This window comes from Neophocaena asiaeorientalis, unplaced genomic scaffold, assembly GCF_003031525.2.
Source record: "Neophocaena asiaeorientalis asiaeorientalis breed wild unplaced genomic scaffold, Neophocaena_asiaeorientalis_V1.1 scaffold67, whole genome shotgun sequence".
In the NCBI taxonomy this organism is placed as follows: Eukaryota; Metazoa; Chordata; class Mammalia; order Artiodactyla; family Phocoenidae; genus Neophocaena; species Neophocaena asiaeorientalis.
Genome location: NW_020173731.1, coordinates 12,700,957 through 12,719,199, shown reverse-complemented (window position 1 = coordinate 12,719,199; position 18,243 = coordinate 12,700,957). Strand labels below are relative to the sequence as shown.

The 18,243-nt window shown below is 45.9% G+C and overlaps 1 protein-coding gene across 1 annotated transcript; it reads left to right on the top strand.

Moving 5' to 3' along the window:
- The first annotated feature begins 1,197 nt into the window (after window positions 1-1,197).
- On the top strand, window positions 1,198-9,355 carry LAX1 (lymphocyte transmembrane adaptor 1). The gene is made up of 6 exons (XM_024751140.1): window positions 1,198-1,603; window positions 1,943-2,142; window positions 4,682-4,791; window positions 5,205-5,315; window positions 5,990-6,075; window positions 7,883-9,355. Exons 2-6 carry the CDS (start codon window positions 2,054-2,056, stop codon window positions 8,624-8,626), a joined length of 1,140 nt encoding a protein of 379 aa, XP_024606908.1. The 5' UTR covers window positions 1,198-1,603; window positions 1,943-2,053; the 3' UTR covers window positions 8,627-9,355.
- Window positions 9,356-18,243: the final 8,888 nt, after the last annotated feature.

Here is an 18,243-nt window from a genome sequence, read left to right as displayed (position 1 = left end):
CAAGATGAAACAGTGTCAGGAAATGGGTAAAAGGAAGAGGGGGAGAAAGCTAGAAAAAAAACCTTGAACAATCTTTGAAGGGACTTCCCGTGTGGCACAGTGATTAAGAATCCGCCTGCCAATCTTAAGAAGAAAAGAAATGGTTCTGAAGGACCTAGGGGCAGGATAGGAATAAAGATGCAGATGTAGAGAACGGACTTGAGGACACAGGGAGTGGGAAGGGTAAGCTGGGACGAAGTGAGAGAGTGGCATGGACATATATACACTACCAAATGTAAAATAGCTAGCGGGAAGCAGTCACATAGCACAGGGAGATCAGCTCAGTGCTTTGTGACCACCTAGAGGGGTGGGATAGGGAGGGTGGGAGGGAGACACAAGAGGGAGGAGATATGGGGATATATGTATATGTATAGCTGATTCACTTTGTTATAAAGCAGAAACTAACACACCATTGTAAAGCAATTATACTCCAATAAAGATGTTAAAAAAAAGAATCCACCTGCCAATGCAGGGGACACAGGTTCGATCCCTGGTGGGGGAAGATCCCACGTGCCGCGGAGCAACTAAGCCCGTGAGCCACAGCTACTGAAGCCCACGCGCCTAGAGCCTGTGCTCAGCAACAAGAGAAGCCACCGCAATAAGCCCGTGCACCACAACGAAAAGCAGCCCCCTCTCGCCACAACTAGAGAAAGCCCGCGTGCGGCAACGAAGACCCAACGCAGCCAAAAGTAAATAAATAATAAATTTATAAAAAAAAAAAAAAAGAAAACTTTGACGTTTGGGACACTTTGGGTAGACACGGGGAGTGAATCTTCCAGCTTCTGAGACAGGTGCACAACAGGCCAGACTGGGATGGATCTTCTCTTGAAGAGCCCTGTAAGCAAGCCAGCCAGCAGCCGGGGGCCCCGAGGGCAGGCCCCCGGGGCCATGTCAATCCTGCTTCAGCTTCATTCTGGGGCTCGTACCCAGAGCAGAAGCCCTCAAAATGTGAAACACAGACCAGTTCTGTGAAAATCACCTGGGAAGTGTTTATGAAAACCACCAGTCCTCCTCTGCACCCTCCGCCCACGAATCAGCAGCCGGTGCCAGAGATCTGCATCTGTTTCTGAAAAGCACCTCCCAGTGCTGAAACAAACATTGTAAATCTGGAGGCTTACAAAACTCCCCGTGTCTCAGAAACCCGGGGCGAGCAATCACAAATCCCCCACCACCTTGCCCCATCTTGAATCACGCTCCCCCCAGAACACAGCGCGCCGGCCAGCCCAGGGAACGTGGTGCAGACATGATTGCTTCTACCTTATTAAGAGCTGAGCAGCCTTTCCTGGGCCCCATGCTTCATTAGCACGTTGGTGGTGTTGCTTCCTGTGGCTGACTCTCCGTTTCCATTCTGGCAAAGTGTTTGCTCTCTTATCTCTGCTTTGGGGGGTGGGGGAAGATGAGCTTCTCACGGAGCCTGTCTCGGCCTTCTCAGCGGTTTCCCCGTCAGTGCCCCTCACATCCCCCTCACAAGGCAGAGGCCCTGGCTTCCCCCTGAGCCTCGCCACGGAGCACCACACCCAGAGGAGCTCGCCCCTCCTGCAGTCGGCATCGCAGCTACATCCAGGTAGAACCAAACCTGTTGTTTCATATTTTGGGTCAAGTCAGCCTGACATTTAAGGGATAGAGGCAAGGTAGGGAGTTGATTGGGGGGTAGAAAGTTCTAGAAAGATAGATGGGATGCTTTAGAAAGAAAGAAATAAAAACCAATAGACTTTATTTGTGAGGGACTTTGGTAAATAAAGATTTACGAAGATGAATTTTGAGAGTAAAATGTTGTATGTTAGGGAATGTTCGGAAGACATGGAGACCAGGAGGAGTTCTGTCATTCTTATCTACTAAAAAAAGTGGTTATACCACACAGGATTATATGTAAAACACAAACCAATTCCGCCTTTTCTCCTAGGAGTCAGCAATTTAGGAAGAGCCAGGGAAAGTGGCAGACAGGCTGGCAAGCAGATGACGATTAAGAGAAGGCTTAGAAGGAGGAGCTGAAGCCAGAGACAGTCCTGGGATAATGGATGTCACCATACCGACCCGCTCAGAAATCAGAGGGAAGACCTCACAGCCCAGCACTCTGCAGGGAACCCTCAGCAGCCCAGACACGTAAGTGGCCCGGGTGGTGAGCTCTCCCCTCCCCTGATTTAGACAGAGGGCCCTGGTCTGCCCTGGGAGGCTTCTACCCCAGCAGCATCGCCACCCCCTCACCAGGGTGGTCCCCTGAGACCAATAGGCTCAGAGAAGTTTACTCAGAACTGCTTGGAGGAAAGAAATGGGTATTGAGGAGAAAAAGGAGTTGATAGGGGGAGACAAAATATGATAACACAACATTTCCTTAGAGCTGGCTGCCTGGCCGGGTTGGATTTCTCACGCTCAGAGGCCCTGATTGCTGTCCTCGATCATTACTGTCTCAGGTCGCACCAATCACTCCTCAAAGAAACAAAAACAAAAACTAGTTCCCACTCTGATGGAAACAGAAAGCCCACTTTTTTCATGTGTTTTTAGGCCCTAAAAACTTGCCATGAATAAAAATGGAATCATAGATATGATAAAGATATATCCTTAGAACATAAAACCCCACAGAACTAATCGTAGATGTAAATTTTACAGCTAAAACTTCAATATTATGTTAAATAAAAAATCCATCAGCCATTGAAACTTTGACAGTGGGAGGTATAAATTTCAGTGCTATCATAACAGCACAGCTCAAAATTATAAATTTTAAATCACTGTAGTTTGGGGAGGTAAGTATCATTACCATGACAAACAAATACATGCCACTTGCAGGTGGACAGAGGCACTGATGGGGAATGAATTCGTAAAATGTCAGAACCCTGCAACTCTCCCGGCAAAATAATCCTATCTCTATATTCATTCATTTGTTTGATAATTTACTCATTCATTCATTTAACAAATATTCATCAGGCCCCTACTGAGTACCAGGCACTGTTTCAGGCACCAGGTGAACCAGACAGACAAGTTCATGACCTCCTGGAGCTTACAGTCAAGTGGGAGGGTCAGATAGAAACAGATGAACAAATGCATGGATAACATAATGTCAGTGAGTCATAAGTGCTCTGAGGAAAAACCAGGGCAGAGTAAGAGGACTGAGAGTATGAGGGAGGGTGTGGCCAGGGAGGACCTGTCTGAGGAGGTGACGTTTCAGAAGAGACCTGAGTGAAATGAGGGACTGAGCTGTGGGAGCGGGAGCAGCAGGTCTGAGAGACCAGACTGCTTTGCCAGGAACAGCACGGAGTCCTGGAGGTCACGGTCAGAGGGAAAGTGGTAGGAAATGAGGTCAGAGGCAGGCAGAAGCCAGAACAGAAGAGACCATGAAGTTCTCACTGGGTAGGGACTATGGGTGTTATCCCAAGTGTGATAGGAAGTCATGGGGGGTGCGAGCAGAGGAGGGACGTGATCTGATTTACCGTTTAGAGGATCACTCTGGCCCGTGTGTGAAGATAGTGTGCTGGGGCCAAGAGTGAAAGCAAGGAAACCCATCAGAGAGGTTCTTGCAAAGGTCCACGTGGAATGCACGGTGGTTCAGACCAGGGCGCTGGTAATGGAGGAGCAAGAGGTGACTGGTTTGGATAGATGCCCAGGGATGAGCAGACAGCGTCTGCTGGTTAGCTAGAAGTGGGGTGTGAAAGAAAGAAAACATTCAAGGACGGCTCCAGGGTTTTTGGCCGAGTCATTAGGTGATGGGAAACACCAGAGGGGCAGGTTTGTGGGGGGAGAACAGGAGTTCTGTTTCAGACATTTTTGGTTTGAAATGTCTATTAGGCAACCTTGTGGAAATGTCCAATACAGAGTTGGGTAAACAAGCCTAGAACTCAGGAGGACAAAAATCTTCCCTGATAGATGACCTGGTTTCTAGTAACTGGGGGAGCAGGTCTGCTAGTGATTCCTTCTGTAACGTCAGTTGGCTGCTTCTAATAGGCAAAGCAGAGCAGTAACTCCGTGCCTGCCTGGGAACTGCAAGTAACCCAGAACTTGCTCCGTGCATTTGCATTGGTTAAATTCCGCAGAACAACAGAGTGTTGCTTGGAGACCAGCTCCACAAGTTGGCGCTACAGGGGTTATTCAAGTGCAGGCAACCAGAACTCTTGTCCCAGAGCTGCTCCCTGATTGTAAGTCGGGTAATCTTCTCCTTCGAGCAAGACAGAAAGCCCAGGAGCAGGGAATGGGGGAAGCGGGAGCAGGTGGACTTGACATTACAAGTTTGGAAGACAGTGTGAAGCCATAGAAAGAAGAGTCTTTGGGCCCAAACAGACCTAGACTCACGTTCCATCATGCTCCTTCCTACCTATGTGATCTTTGACACGTCACTCTACCTTTCTGAGTCTAATTCTCGGATTCCTTGGTCACAAAGAGAAATGGGATTGTTGTACAGATTAAATAAGGTTCACCTGCAAAGCACTGGCATGCAGTAGGCCTTCAAAAGGGATAGGTCCCTTCTCCCATGTCCTATTTCCCACTCTCCAAGGGAATATGACCCTGTCTTCCACCACCCAGCCCACCCCACCTCAGCTTTCCTTCACCGGGCTCTCATTCCAAATCCTCAAGCCCTACCTCCTAAAGGAAACATCTTCTCCAACCTCCCACCCTCCTATGGCTGGGTCATGGCATTTGGTTTTCCTCGCAGAGCTAAAGACCACAACAGCAGCATCTTTTCTGGGTTTGCGGGACTCCTTGCCATCCTCCTGGTTGTCGCAGTTTTCTGCATCCTGTGGAAGTGGAGCAAATGGAAGAAGCGTGAGTCCCTTGTTTGTCCAAAGTTGAGACACACTAGGATCAATCAACTAGCCCAGCATTTAAAGCCCAGTTTATCCTCCAGAGATAAACTGTTGGGCTGGGCAGTCCTCTGTTCTTACCTGACACACGGGTCATTTTCTCCCTTGGGATCCTAAGCTGTGGCTCCATAAGGCTCAGTGCTGAGTGGAGTTCCATTTTCAAAGTCATTGCCCTGGTATCCCTGTGCCCTGCTTCTGTCCACTGAGTCCCCTATGCTTCTAGCTCAAAGGGAATTGGTCAAGTCTGAAAACGTATTTTTCATGACACATGGTGAGGGTGGGCAATATTTTCAGGGACCGTCTCATCCCCAAGGGGCCCCGCATTCTGTGCAGCTGGGCCCAGCCATGACCTCCGTGTCTCTCATTGCCTTGCAGGGCGAGTTCCTTACTTCCAGGTTACCGTCATGCCCTTGCTGACTCTGCCTCGACCCAGACAAGTAGCCAAAAATATTTATGACCTCTTGCCCCGAAGACAAGAAGAGCTGGGTAGGTTTTTCTTTTTAATCCATGGAGTCCAGACCTACAGAACTTCTACCCCCGGAATGTACCTCTCACCTGGACGCAACTTTCTCTAAAGTTGCAGACCTTTCTGCCCTTCAGGGAGCATGAGAGAGAATGGGATAGATAGACTGCAAGATGCAACTCCAATGGGGGCTTGGAGAGCTCGAAGAAGGGAGCGGGAGGTCATCTGGGTTGGGGGTTTTGTTTGTTTCTTTTTCCGATTTCATTGATAAAAAATTGACATACATCACCGTATAAGTTTATGGAGTACTGCATAATGGTTTGATTACATAGACAGCAACTTTGGTTTTTCTTGACGTAAGTTAGCAGGCGACAGCTGGGTACGTCTAGCATTGGGAAAGACATACAGAAGGAGAAAATGGCCTCCAGCCTCAAGGCAGGGAGGGTTCGCCCCAGGAGCCTCCTTCCCAGCCTCCTCAATTCCTGTGCTAGTGTCCTTTTGTCCTCAGCTAGCTGAGGAGGGTTCCGGGTCTCCTAGCACATCATCCCTGTAACTCTGACCCTCTCCCCACAGAACGCCAGGCCCCAAACCCCAGACATCACACAAACCCACTTCACCCAAGATGCAGGAATTGTACAGGCTGAAGCACTCGGAGGACTGGCTGACTACGTTCAGGGTTTGTTCTCTGTCCTTTCAGGAAGACATCCGTCAAGAAGTATTCGTATTTTCAGTACCGAGAGGCTCCTCTCCAGAAATTCTGACAGCCCTCCCTCTGAGCATGTGGTAAGAGTCAAGTGAAATGACAACCCGTTTGGGAGAAATGATATATCTCTGGCAGAAGAGCTGAAGTGCAAGAGTGCTAGGTCTTGGCTCTAAGCCTCTGCAAACAGCATGTCCTTTGGCACACACACACACCAGCCCCCTGCCCCCCACCCCCTAGGCCCTATTAATAAATTGGGAAGACTAGCCTCAGGACTTCCCTACCACCCAAGGCAAAAAATTTAGAAAGAGAGGAGCAAGCACTTGGGATTTTAGGAAAGGCACCAGGGCACATGTATTCAAGGACACGATGTTAGAACTGAAATGTGATTTCCAAATGAGTGTTGTCCCCTTCAAAGTAATCACCTTGGGAGGGTACCTAAATAATCCAACAGTGCTGTTGGTACTCAAAATACTCTTAAAGTCCTACTTTGACAATTACTTCTGAGCCTATGTCAAATTGTTTCAATCCTCCTCCATAGCAGAAATACTCGTAAGTTCACTCAGCACAGTAACTGGTGTAGAAAGCACTGAGCACCTCGGGGATACCTTTGAGGTTACAAGGGGACTATTACAATTAATAACAATAATCCCTTGTGTCTTGTGGTCTGGCTCTGAAGGCAGCTCCCCAGGAGGAGTCACACCAGGGACAGTAGAGGGACTGTTTTGAAGATCAGGGTGCTTATTTCCATAGATAGGTTCTCATTGGCTTGTTAAAAGAATCAATTCCTTTGGTTTTGTGACCATCCTTGGGTAAGTACAGCCATGCTGCAGCTGCTGTTAATTCGGTTGTTACCCAGCCTTTCTTCACTCAGGGGCTTAGGCTGATTACCACGCGGCCACTCCATGTTGCCACCTTTGCTTCCCCTTCCTCTTGCATGTCCCATCCTTGGGCTCTGATCCTGCTTCTAAGACTTCCTGGGGGCAGCAAGTCTAAGTGGCTGATAAAAGAAGAGCAGAGGAAACTCCACTGCTAAAGCTACTTCTAGGACTCAGGGGGGGCCCTGAGGGAATTTTGCATCTAGAGTTTAGATTTCAAACTGGCTTAAGCCCACAAACATGTTTGGATTGTACTCTGTAGTGTTTGAAGGACATCACGAACCAGTTGGCAACATTCAAAAACCTAAAAGATTTCACATTAAAGTCCAGATGTCCAGCTTTTCTTGAAAATCAGGAGTTCTGGGGACAACAGACTAGCATCTTTAATTGGCCATAAGCAGCCGACCTGCGTGTCAGCTGCCCTTATACTAATGTAACAGCAAGCATTTTGTAGTGTTTCCTTTGTGCCAGGAGCTATTCGAAACACTTTACGGTCCGTAATCCATTTACTCCTCACAAAACCCTCATGGTGTAGATATTGTTATGATTATACCCATTTTATAAGTTAGGAAACTAAGGCACAGTGAGATTAGGTAACTTGCCCAAACTCAGCACAGAGTGGTGAGGCCTGGGACTTGCACCCTCAGTCTGAGCCTAAGCCTCTACCTTTAACCACTGTGCCGCGCCTCAGTGTGCTCTGGGGTGTGGCAGGCTCTCTCCAATTCATAAGACTTCCCCCACTCCCCATTGGAACCCCACAGTATGGCCAAAAAACAGTTGCGATTTATTGTCAAATTTACACTGCTGCTTTCCTTAAACCCAGCCTACTTCACTTATTCCTACCTGGCATCTGAAGCCTTGAGGTTTGAGATCCCTGATTCAGACCTTTGCTCCAAAGTGAAGAACTGAGAGGAAGAACCATTAGATGTAGTAGTACTGGGCAGGGAAGAAGAAAGGTTTTGTCCATGTTTCTACTTCTATCCTGTCACTGGCTTTCTCTTCTTACTCATAGCCCTCCCAAGCACGTGAGGCCCTCCATGTGCACAGAGCCCATACTCATGCCATGGGGTATGCAGTGGGCATCTATGACAATACCGTGGGGCCCCAGATGTATGGAAACCTCACTCCCTCAGCGCACTATGTCAATGTCAGAGCTTCAAGAGATTGCCCAAGCACTTCTTCAGAGGATTCAAGAGATTATGTCAATATCCCCACAGCAAAGGAGATTGCTGAGACTTTAGCTTCTAACAACAGCCCTCCTGGGAACCTCTTCATCCTCCCAAGTACCAAGGTGCTGGAGTTGACTGAAGAAATAGATGAGGGCTGTGGGAACGCCAGTGACTGCACCAGTTTGGGGTCTCCAGGAACTGAGAGCAGTTATCCACTCAACGATGGGGAAGGGTCTTCTCAGACCTCAGATGATTATGTCAACATGGCAGTGTTGGATCTCGAGACCATCCAAGGGAAGCAGCCCTGGGGAACTTTTCAGTGCTGCAGAGATTATGAAAATGTACCACCAGATCCCAGTGGAAACCAGCAGCGGGAGGAGAAGGAAGCAACATCCTCAAACACAGACCATGTAGAGGGCAGGGCAGATGGTCCAGAGACCCACATCCAACCTGTCATGCAGTCAGGGAGTTTCCTGGCCTTAAAGGATTATGTGGCCTATCAGTCATCTGCACAGAGTGAGAACAGTCAGATGAAACATGGAGAAGAGATGTCAAATGAAGACTCTCATGACTACAAGAATGTGTGAGCTGCCAAGGTAGGAGGTAGGGACTTTGAGCAGGGGCCTGACACATGGCTCCTTCCTGATGAATTAAGACCCAGCCACCCAGCTGGAAAGTCACATGGAGTGGTCTGTCCTGCCGGATCCATAGCCATTACAGGGTCTAGTGAAGACCCTTGACCACCCTTGTATTTCAGTGGATTCGTTTGGTTACGCTAAAAAGAAGCTGAAATGAGTAGGGAGCTAAGAGGCTCACAAAAGCAGAGGTTTGAGAAAGTCAGAAAGAAATTCTTCTCAGGCAGGGTGCGGTGATATCTCATACCAACTTAAGAATGCTGAAACTGCCTTATAGGTCTGTGAGGAGGTCAAAAATGGAAGAGTGCTTTAGTACACAGTGGAAACATGAAGTAGTCTAAAATCATTCCCTTCACTAATACCAGCAGGCTGCAAAGCAGGAATACAGATTATTTGGTAATCCAGGCAGAGGCCAAAAGGAACAAGGAAGTTGGGTTGGGGTGGGGGGACATTTTCCGCTCTAAAATGAGTGTGGACAACCAAACGCTGGAGAAAATGCAGAACAACAGGAACTCTCGCTCATTGCTGAAGGGATTGCAAGGCATAACATTCACTCTGGAAAACTGTTTGGCAGACTTTTTTGTTTGTCTTTTTTTTTGCGGTACGTGGGCCTCTCACTGTTGTGGCCTCTCCCGTTGCGGAGCACAGGCTCCGGACGCACAGGCTCAGCGGCCATGGCTCACGGGCCCAGCTGCTCCGCGGCATGTGGGATCCTCCCAGACCGGGGCACGAACCCGCGTCCCCTGCATCGGCAGGCGGACTCCCAGCAACTGCACCACCAGGGAAGCCCGTCTGGCAGTTTCTTATAAACATAAACCTATTATACAGCCCAGTCATTCCACCATTAGGTATTTATCCAAGTGTGAAATTTGTATTCACAAAAAAACCCATACATGACTGTTTATAGCAGCTTTATCCATAATTGCCAAAACCTAGAAATAACCCAAATGTCTTTCAACAGGTGAATGGATAAACAAGTGTCCTGTGTCCACACGATGAGTTTATCCACACTCAGCAGTAAAAAGGAGTGAAGTAGGTTCATGCAACAACATGGACAAATATTAAACGTATTTTGCTAAGTGATAGAAGCTAGACCTAAAAATCTACATATTGTATGGTTTCATTTATATGACATTCTGAAAAAGGCAAAACTATAGGGGTGGAAAACAGATCAGTGGTTGGCAGGTTTGGGAAGAGGGAAGGGGTTTACAACAAAGGAGCTGTACGAGGGAATTTTTAGGATAATTGTTCTGTATTGTACTATGGTGATGGATACATGACTGTATTCATTTGTCAGAACACACACACAAAAAGCTGTATAGCACAAAGGGTGACTTTTATCATATGCAAAATTTTAAAAAATTCACCACGCTGTCAGGGGAACCCACAATAAAATGCAGATTGTAAAAAATGAATCTGTTTCACAAATGTATGATATAATCTCACTGAAGGGAGTGGGGGAAAAAATGAGCTGGCCTAAGTAACTTTGGAAAACAATGTTTTGCTTGAAACTGTAAGATAAAGACACAAAGAACTGAAAACAAACACTGCAGTCTAGTTGGTAAATTTGTAGGGCATACTTGAATTGAACAAATAAGTAAATATATTACAGGTAGGGAGAGGCAGGTTTCTTGCTGTCGGAGAAAGAAGTGACAAACAAGCAAGTAGAAAAGGAAATATAGACGTGTATATACATAGGCTAGTATACATATATACTTCCTAACTCTGTCCACTGGAGGGTCTAGCAGCAATCATGGTCCAGTAGCGGTGAATGCACTTAGCTCTCAGACCTTGGTTTCTAAACTTGGTAGACACCACCTTAACCATGTGATCAAGGTCAACTCACCAGTAATAAGTTATACTGCTATATGATCAAGGAGAAGGGTACTTCACCGCCGTGGTATTCTTCCCCCAAATCCACAACCCCAGTCTTATCATGAGAAACATCAGAAAACTCAAATTGAATGACATTCTACAAATACCTGACTGGAACTCTTAAAAGTGTTAAAGTCATGAAAGACAAGGGAAGACTGGAGAAACTGTCAGACTGGTGGAGACTAAGAAGACATGATGACTAAAATATAACATGATGCCTTGGATGGGATCATAGTACAGGAAAAGGGCATTAGTGGAAAAAATGGTGAAATGAAAAACAAGAAAGTCCATATTTTAGTTAATAGTATTGCATCAATGTTAATTTTGATAAATGTTTTGATAAATGTGCCATGGTTATGTAATTAACATTAGGGGAAGCTGGGTGAAGGGTATACAGGAACTCTCTGTACTATCTTTGCAACTCTTCTGTAAGTTATGTCAAAGCAAAAAATAATTTTAAAACATGGACAAAGCTGGAAGTGAAGACATCTAGGCTCATTCCACTTAAATAAATGTGCCTTTGTTCCTTTTTCTGTGAAATGGACATAATATAAAGCATATGCTACTGTAATTGTTCTGAATATTTGTCTGTTTTCTGCATTGCTCTGTTAATGTATGTACTCAGTCTCTCCTATCAAACTGAAATCACTTTGCCTTTAGGAAAATATAATTAAATCCTTTGTATTCACCCTAGTTCTTGGGACGAGGCCCAAGATGAATTCAGGTTATCGATGTGACACTTGATGATGTGGTTTCAGTGCATGTCTTTATAAAATGTTGAGTGAGGTTTTCTTCTGTGGTTCAGGAATGGAGACTAAGGCTTAAAGCTAAGTATCAAAGGTGTAAAAACATCCCACATTCTGAGTTCAGAGCACCACCAGCTGATAAGGGTCTGCCAACACCACTCAAGGCTTACTGAGAGTAGGAAAATTAGTCCTACCATGTACTGCTCTCCACCACATCGCATCCCTTCTCCACAGGAGAGGACTGAGATGTGATTGCGGTTAGCCTTTGAGGACATGCTGGTCAGGAAAAGAGTTTCTTTCCTCCTTCACTGCCCCCGTCCCCAGGGATGCTAACCATCTCTTCTGCAGAGTACCTGATGCCCCAGTAAAAGGAGAAAGAGCAGTGTGTTGCCAGAATTGAGAGAAAGGGCTGTGGAGCAGATGGCCACCCACCGTTGGCCATGGCAACAATAAAAGTGTCACCAGAGGAAGGCAACTGGACCTGGGTCATTTTGTTGGCACCACCTCAACAGGGTGCCAAGGCAAGAGGCCTCTAGGCCTGTGAGGTATAGACCATCTGAGGTGGCTTCACAAACATTTTGGTGGGTGCTATAGACTGAACATTTGTGTGCCCCCAAAATTCATATGTTGAAACCTAATCCCCATTGTGAGAGTAGTAGAAGGTGGGGCCTTTGGAAGTGATTAGGTCATGACGGTTATGCTCTCGTGAATGGGATTAGTGCCCTTGTAAAAGAGGCCCAAGGGAGCTCCCTCATCCCTTCCGCCCTGTGAGGACACAGCAAGAAGATGGCTGCCTAGGAAGCAGATGCCAGGCTCTCACCAGACACCAAATCTGTGAGTACTTTGATCTTGGACTTCCCAGCCTCCAGAACTGTGAGAAATAAATGTTTGCTGTTTAAGTCACCCAGTCTATGGTATTGTTGTCATAGCAGCCCAAGCAGACCAGGACGGTGGGATAAAGACAGATTTTTACAGGAGCTAGCTCTCTCATACCCGGTGGCTATATTTTGGGTAGATTTCTTCATTGCTCTCAGATTCACTCTACATGTGACCAGCATTTAAATTCCTGCCACACAGAGGGTACCACATCAGTCTGATATTGATGGCCGGTAAAGGTTGGCCTGGGAAGCAACAACAAGCACAGAGGGAGGATGGCAACCTTACTCAGTCAAGGAAGGAGAGATTTGTATCAGATGTGAGATGAAGATTCAGACAGAACTGAAAAACACTGGCATGTAAGGATTCTCATAACCAAGAGACAGTTACGTAGTCGAACCCAAGTCCACGTGCCCGACATACAGTGAGGCCAAACAAACTGAAACGTCGGTGTTTGGAGCAGAAGAAGGTTTATCGCAAGGGCTATACACGGAGAATGGGTGGTTCATGCTCGGAAGACCTGAACTCCCCAATGGTTTTCAGGGAAGAGTATTTTGTTTTGTTTTGGCTGCACCGCTTGGCTTACAGGATGTTAGTTCCCCAACCAGGGACCGAACCTAGGCCACAGCAGTGAAAGCGCTGAGTCCTAACCACTGGACCACCAGGGAATTCCCAAGGAAGAATTTTTAAAGGCAATATTTAGGGTGAGGGCTGCAGGCTGTACAACTTTCTTTGGACTAGTTGGTGGTGAGGTAAACAGGGTGGTGTTCCAGGAATCTCAGTCATCAACCTTCTGGTTCTCACCAGTCTGGCGTCTCAGCATGTATTTACCATCCTCCAACTGGGTGGGGGTCTTAGTTCCTACAGAACAACTCGAAAATATGTATCAGATTGTTATGCTTATTCCCTGAGGCAGAACTAGGACTCTGTTCTATCACTGAATTATTGTTTCTTGACTGCTTTTCCTGTGTTTCTGCATTCTTTAATTAGTAACTGCTTGAATTTGAATCTGTTCTTTGGAACTCAGGGAAGGCCTAGGAGACTAAAGCCTTCTTCTATAAACAAGAAGTGTGCGGGGGGGTATCTTTTGTACCTGGGAGGGCCCCACAGGATCCTGCTCAGTGTCAATCCCCCCTTTTCTTTGATACTCCTCAATCTTGAGGGGAACAGGGGTGGGACAAGAAAAGGAATAAGTTTTGGATAGAGAGGTTAATCATAAACTCAGCAGAGGGACTCAGTTTTAGGGGCACTCAAACCCAGCCAAAACCTAGATGGGACTTGAACCCACGGTCTCTTTTTTTTCTTTTTTGTCTGTTTTTAAATAAATGAATTTATTTATTTGTTTGTTTCTTTGTTTATTTTTGGCTGCGTTGGGTCCTCGTACTGCTCACAGGCTTTCTCTAGTTGCAGTGAGCAGGGGCTACTCTTTGTTGCAGTGCGTGGACTTCTCTTTGCAGTGGCTTCTCTCGTTGCAGAGCACGGGCTCTAGGAGTGCAGGCTTCAGTAGTTGTGGCGCACAGGCTTAGTTGCTCCGCGGCATGTGGGAACTTCCCAGACCAGGGCTCGAACCCATGTCCCCTGCACTGGCAGGTGGATTCTTAACCACTGTGCCACCAGGGAAATTTGAACCCACAGTCTTTTAATTGAGATCACACACCTGGTCTCAGGACTTAACGAAGCTCAGGTTCTTAGTGTCTCATCACAGAAAGAATTTAGTGAGAGACAAAATGATAGGTAAGAAGTGGATTTATTGAGAGAGAAACACATTCAACAGAACGTGGGCCATCTCAGAAGGCGAGAGCGGCACCAGGTTACGGGGTTGCCAGTTTTTATAGGGATGGGTAATTTCATAGGCTAATGAGTGGGAGGAGTATTCTAGTTATTTGGGGGAAGGGGCAGGGATTTCCAGGAACTTGGCCACTGCCTACTTGTTGACCTTTTATGGTCAGCCTTGGAACTGTCAGGGCGCCTGTGTGTGTGTCATTTAACTTGCTGATGTGTTACAATGAGTGTATACGGAGGCTCAAGGTCTAGTTGAAGTCTTGTCTGCCGTCTTGCTCCTAGTTGGTTCTAACCAGTTTATGTCATGTCCTATGGCTTTGTCATTCTTTTAAAGGTTGTGCCCTGCCCCCCTTCCTTCCTGTTTCAGTTTTAGTTATGAGATGAAAAACTATGGGATCAAAATGAGTTGTTAAGAGAGCTACCACCCAGTAAGAAAGGGAGGTTCAACCTACAACTTGGGTGGCAGGTCTCAGAAAAAAGAAAGCCAGCTCATGCTCATACCCCAATGAGCTGGACACCTCAATAAAAAAGAAATAACAAGCCCCAAATGGAGCCATTTGCCCTCCACTACATCAAACCACGGCTTCATTGAAGTGTCAGTTCTGCCCAGAAATGTGACCTGTAAAACAATATGAAATTTCCTGATCGGTACAAGTGAGGTAATCTGCATGATAAAGATCCTTGCTATTCCCTTCCCCTCAAAAAGAGGAGGATCTGGCCCAAAGTAACCTCTTTCTTTTGCTAATAACTTTCTTGTCCCACCCTCCTTTCTCTAAAAGCTTTCCATTTTGTACCACGCCTGGAATGCTAGATGGGATGCTGCCGGATTCTTGAATCGTCTAATAAAGCTAATTAGATCTCAGATTTACTTGGCTGAATTTTGTTTGTTTAAACATCAGTTACCCTTATATACATTCTCCCAAATTGAGAATAATTAATAAATTCTTTTCTCAGATAGGTAACCTTTCTGTTTATTTCTTGTTCTGAGAATTTTTACAAATGAATGGATGAAAGACTTTATTATAATTCTTTCCCCTTATGGTTTTGTTGCAGGAAGGGGGACCCCTTCCATGGCCCGAGAGTGAGTGAGCTCTTTTTTAACACTCGGAAATGAATTATCCGAGGAGACACACGTGCTGACAGAGCAAGAGACTTTATTGGGAAGGGGCACCTGGGCGGAGAGCAGGAGGGTAAGGACTGCTTTGCCACCTGACTCACAGTCTCAGGTTTTATGGTGATGGGATTCGTTTCCGGGTTGTGTCTGGCTAATCATTCTGACTCAGGGTCCTTCCTAGTGGCGCACACATTGCTCAGCCAAGACGGATTCCAGCGAGAAGGATTCTGGAAGGTTGGTAGGATGGACTGGCATCTCCTTTTGACCTTTCCCAAATTCTTCCGGTTGGTGGTGGCTTGTTAGTTCTGTGTTCCTTACCAGGATCTCCTATCGTAAAATAACTCATGCAAATGGTTACTGTGGTGCTGGCCAGGGTGGGCGGTTTCAGTCAGTGTTTCCCCAACAGTTTTATTTTCTCACATTAGTTGCCAGGAAATTTGAGTTAAATCGAATGCCCAGTTGTGAAACAGGAGGGAAGGGGGGATGTCATCTTTAAAAGAATGACATAGCCATAGGACATGACGAAAACTGGTTAGAACCAACTAGGTCCAAGATGGTGGAAGATTCGACTTCCAGTAGGCCATGAGCCTCATTATACACTTATTGTAATACATTAGCATGCTAAATGACACACCCATCAGCACCATGACAGTTCTGAAGGTAATCATAAAAGGCCAAAAAATGGGTGGTTACCCAATTCCTGGAAATCCCCATCCCTTCCCCCCAAATATTTGGAATAATCCTCCCACTCATTAGCCTATGAAATTACCCAGCCCATAAAAACTAACCACCCCGTATTTCAAGGCCTCTTGCCTTCTGATGGCCCACACTGTGTCTGTGGCGTGTACTTCTCCCAAGGTCACTCTCGCCTTTTGAGATGGACCACATTCTGTCTATGGAATGTGAATCTCTCTAATTAAATCCATTCTTACCTATCACTGTGTCTCTCACTGAATTCTTACTGCAATGAAACTTAAAGAACCTGAGCTTCATTAAGTCCTGAGACCAGGTGTGTGATTTCAATTAAAAGACCATGGTTTCAAGCCCCAATCTGAATTCTGGCTGGGCTCGAGTCCTGGCACGTGGGTTCACATCCCATCTGAGTTGTGCAGTTTCAGCTACAGTAATTGTCCCACCTCATATGCCTGATAATGCTAAATATGAAGAAATTTTATCAAGATCAGGATGAGAAAGTAGATATAAAACTAACTTATTCATTATGAGTCCTTAATTAGTTAAATATAGTAAGTTCATTATTCAAACTTGTAGCATATAGATTGTGACTTCCTTCAGAGTACCGTTTAGTATCAAATACAGAAGCTGGCTAAGTCTCCTCCTTCTCTTTCTATCATTCGCCCTCTAATGGTGAGCAGAGGACATTCCCTCTGGCACGTCTCCTTCCTGAACACTCCATTAGTGTCACGGTGCTTTATCGTCATTTCTGATTTTCCTTTGGGCTGAGAGCCTGTATGAACTTGCAAATACTTCCAGAAACTCTCAGTCTTAAATGAGTCAGTAAGCTGTTGTCACAGAAAGAAGGCAGTGGTGTTCTAGGAAACACGAACAACCAAGGAAATCTACCATAGCTATTCTTACGTTGTTACTGTTACCCAAATAATGGCTTCACCTCTTTGTGGGTGTCAAGCCAAAAGACTCAACCCAGCCAAGGAGCAGCAGAAGGAAGCATTTATTACTTACAGCAAGTAAGGAGAACACCGGGGATCTTTCCGAAAGCAGTGTCTCCTCAAACAGCAAAAGCGGGGAAGTTTTGAATTGGGGAAAAGGTTAGAGTCCAAGACTTAGGTGATTGAAGTCAGGAGGGCCAGAAAAGGTCAATATCATCATTCTTTAGGTTCCAACCATTTTGGGGTCTTAGCAAGTATTTACTATCCTCCACCTGGCTGGGAGCCTTAGTTCTTGTAGAACAACTCAAAGATGTGTATCCGGTTGTTATATAAAAGCAGTTCCATGAGGAGGAACTGTGTTTATATAACTCTGTTTTATCACTGAACCATTGTTTCTAGGCTGCTTTTCCTGTGTTCCGTTAAGATCTTTAATTACTGAGATTTGTTCAAGGACAAGAATTATGGCCAGGCTTATATCACAAAATGGCTTTGGCCAAAATGGCTTTTCTTACGTTAAAAAGCTATATCTGGGCTTCCCTGGGGGCACAGTGGTTGAGAGTCCGCCTGCCGATGCCGGGGACACGGGTTCGTGCCCCGGGAAGATCCCATATGCTGCGGAGCGGCTGGGCCCATAAGCCATGGCCGCTGAACCTGCACGTCCGGAGCCTGTGCTCCACAGCGGGAGAGGCCACAACAGTGAGAGGCCCGCATACCGGGGGAAAAAAAAAAAAAAAAAAAAAAAGCTCTATCTGGTTCTTTTCCTCCTGGGACCCCCTACCCTATCTATGTACGTTATTTCCTTGTATTGGTTAACCACTTACGTTTGTAGGGGAGCAGAATTTTGCCACTGCAAAATATGCCCTCTTGACATAAGAATTATTTTAAACTGGTTATTTTAAAGAAACTGCAGACACAGGAGAAGCTCTGAAAACTGAGTAAAATTTACCCCTTTGTAAGAGGCATTTACATTTATAAGGGAAATCTCCATTTGGAAGGGTGTCTCCCTCACTGTACCAGGAAGAGGGGGATGACTAAATCTTTAGAAACTCTTATCATTGGAGAAGGCAGCAACTTAAATCTGCATAACAACCTTACCCTTGTTTACTGTGCTTTTCCTGGTGATCGCCCATAACTGACTCACCATCACCACATCCTTTGTCTTTAGCTGAAGATGGTATTTAAGGTGCCCTTTTCCACCACTTTGAAGAGTTACTCACTTTTCCTAGGTCTCTCCCAAGTATACATGTTATTAGGCTTTTGTGATTTTTTTTCTTCTGTTAATGTGTCTTACGTCAGTTAGGCCAGCCAAGAAAGTTAGAAGGGGAGGAGGAAAATCTCCCTCCCTGCTCCCGCTGAAAAAATTCCATTATCAAGGGAAAAATAGGGGAATTCATGGTTTGTTCTTCTGTCTGCCCTTACTCATCAAGTCAAAATTGGAGAGTGTTGATAGATCGCACGTCTATTGAGCAGTGGAGTTAATTTTTTAAATATTATTTGTTTATCTATTTATTTATTTTCGGCTGCATTGGGTCTTTTTTTTTTTTTTTTTTT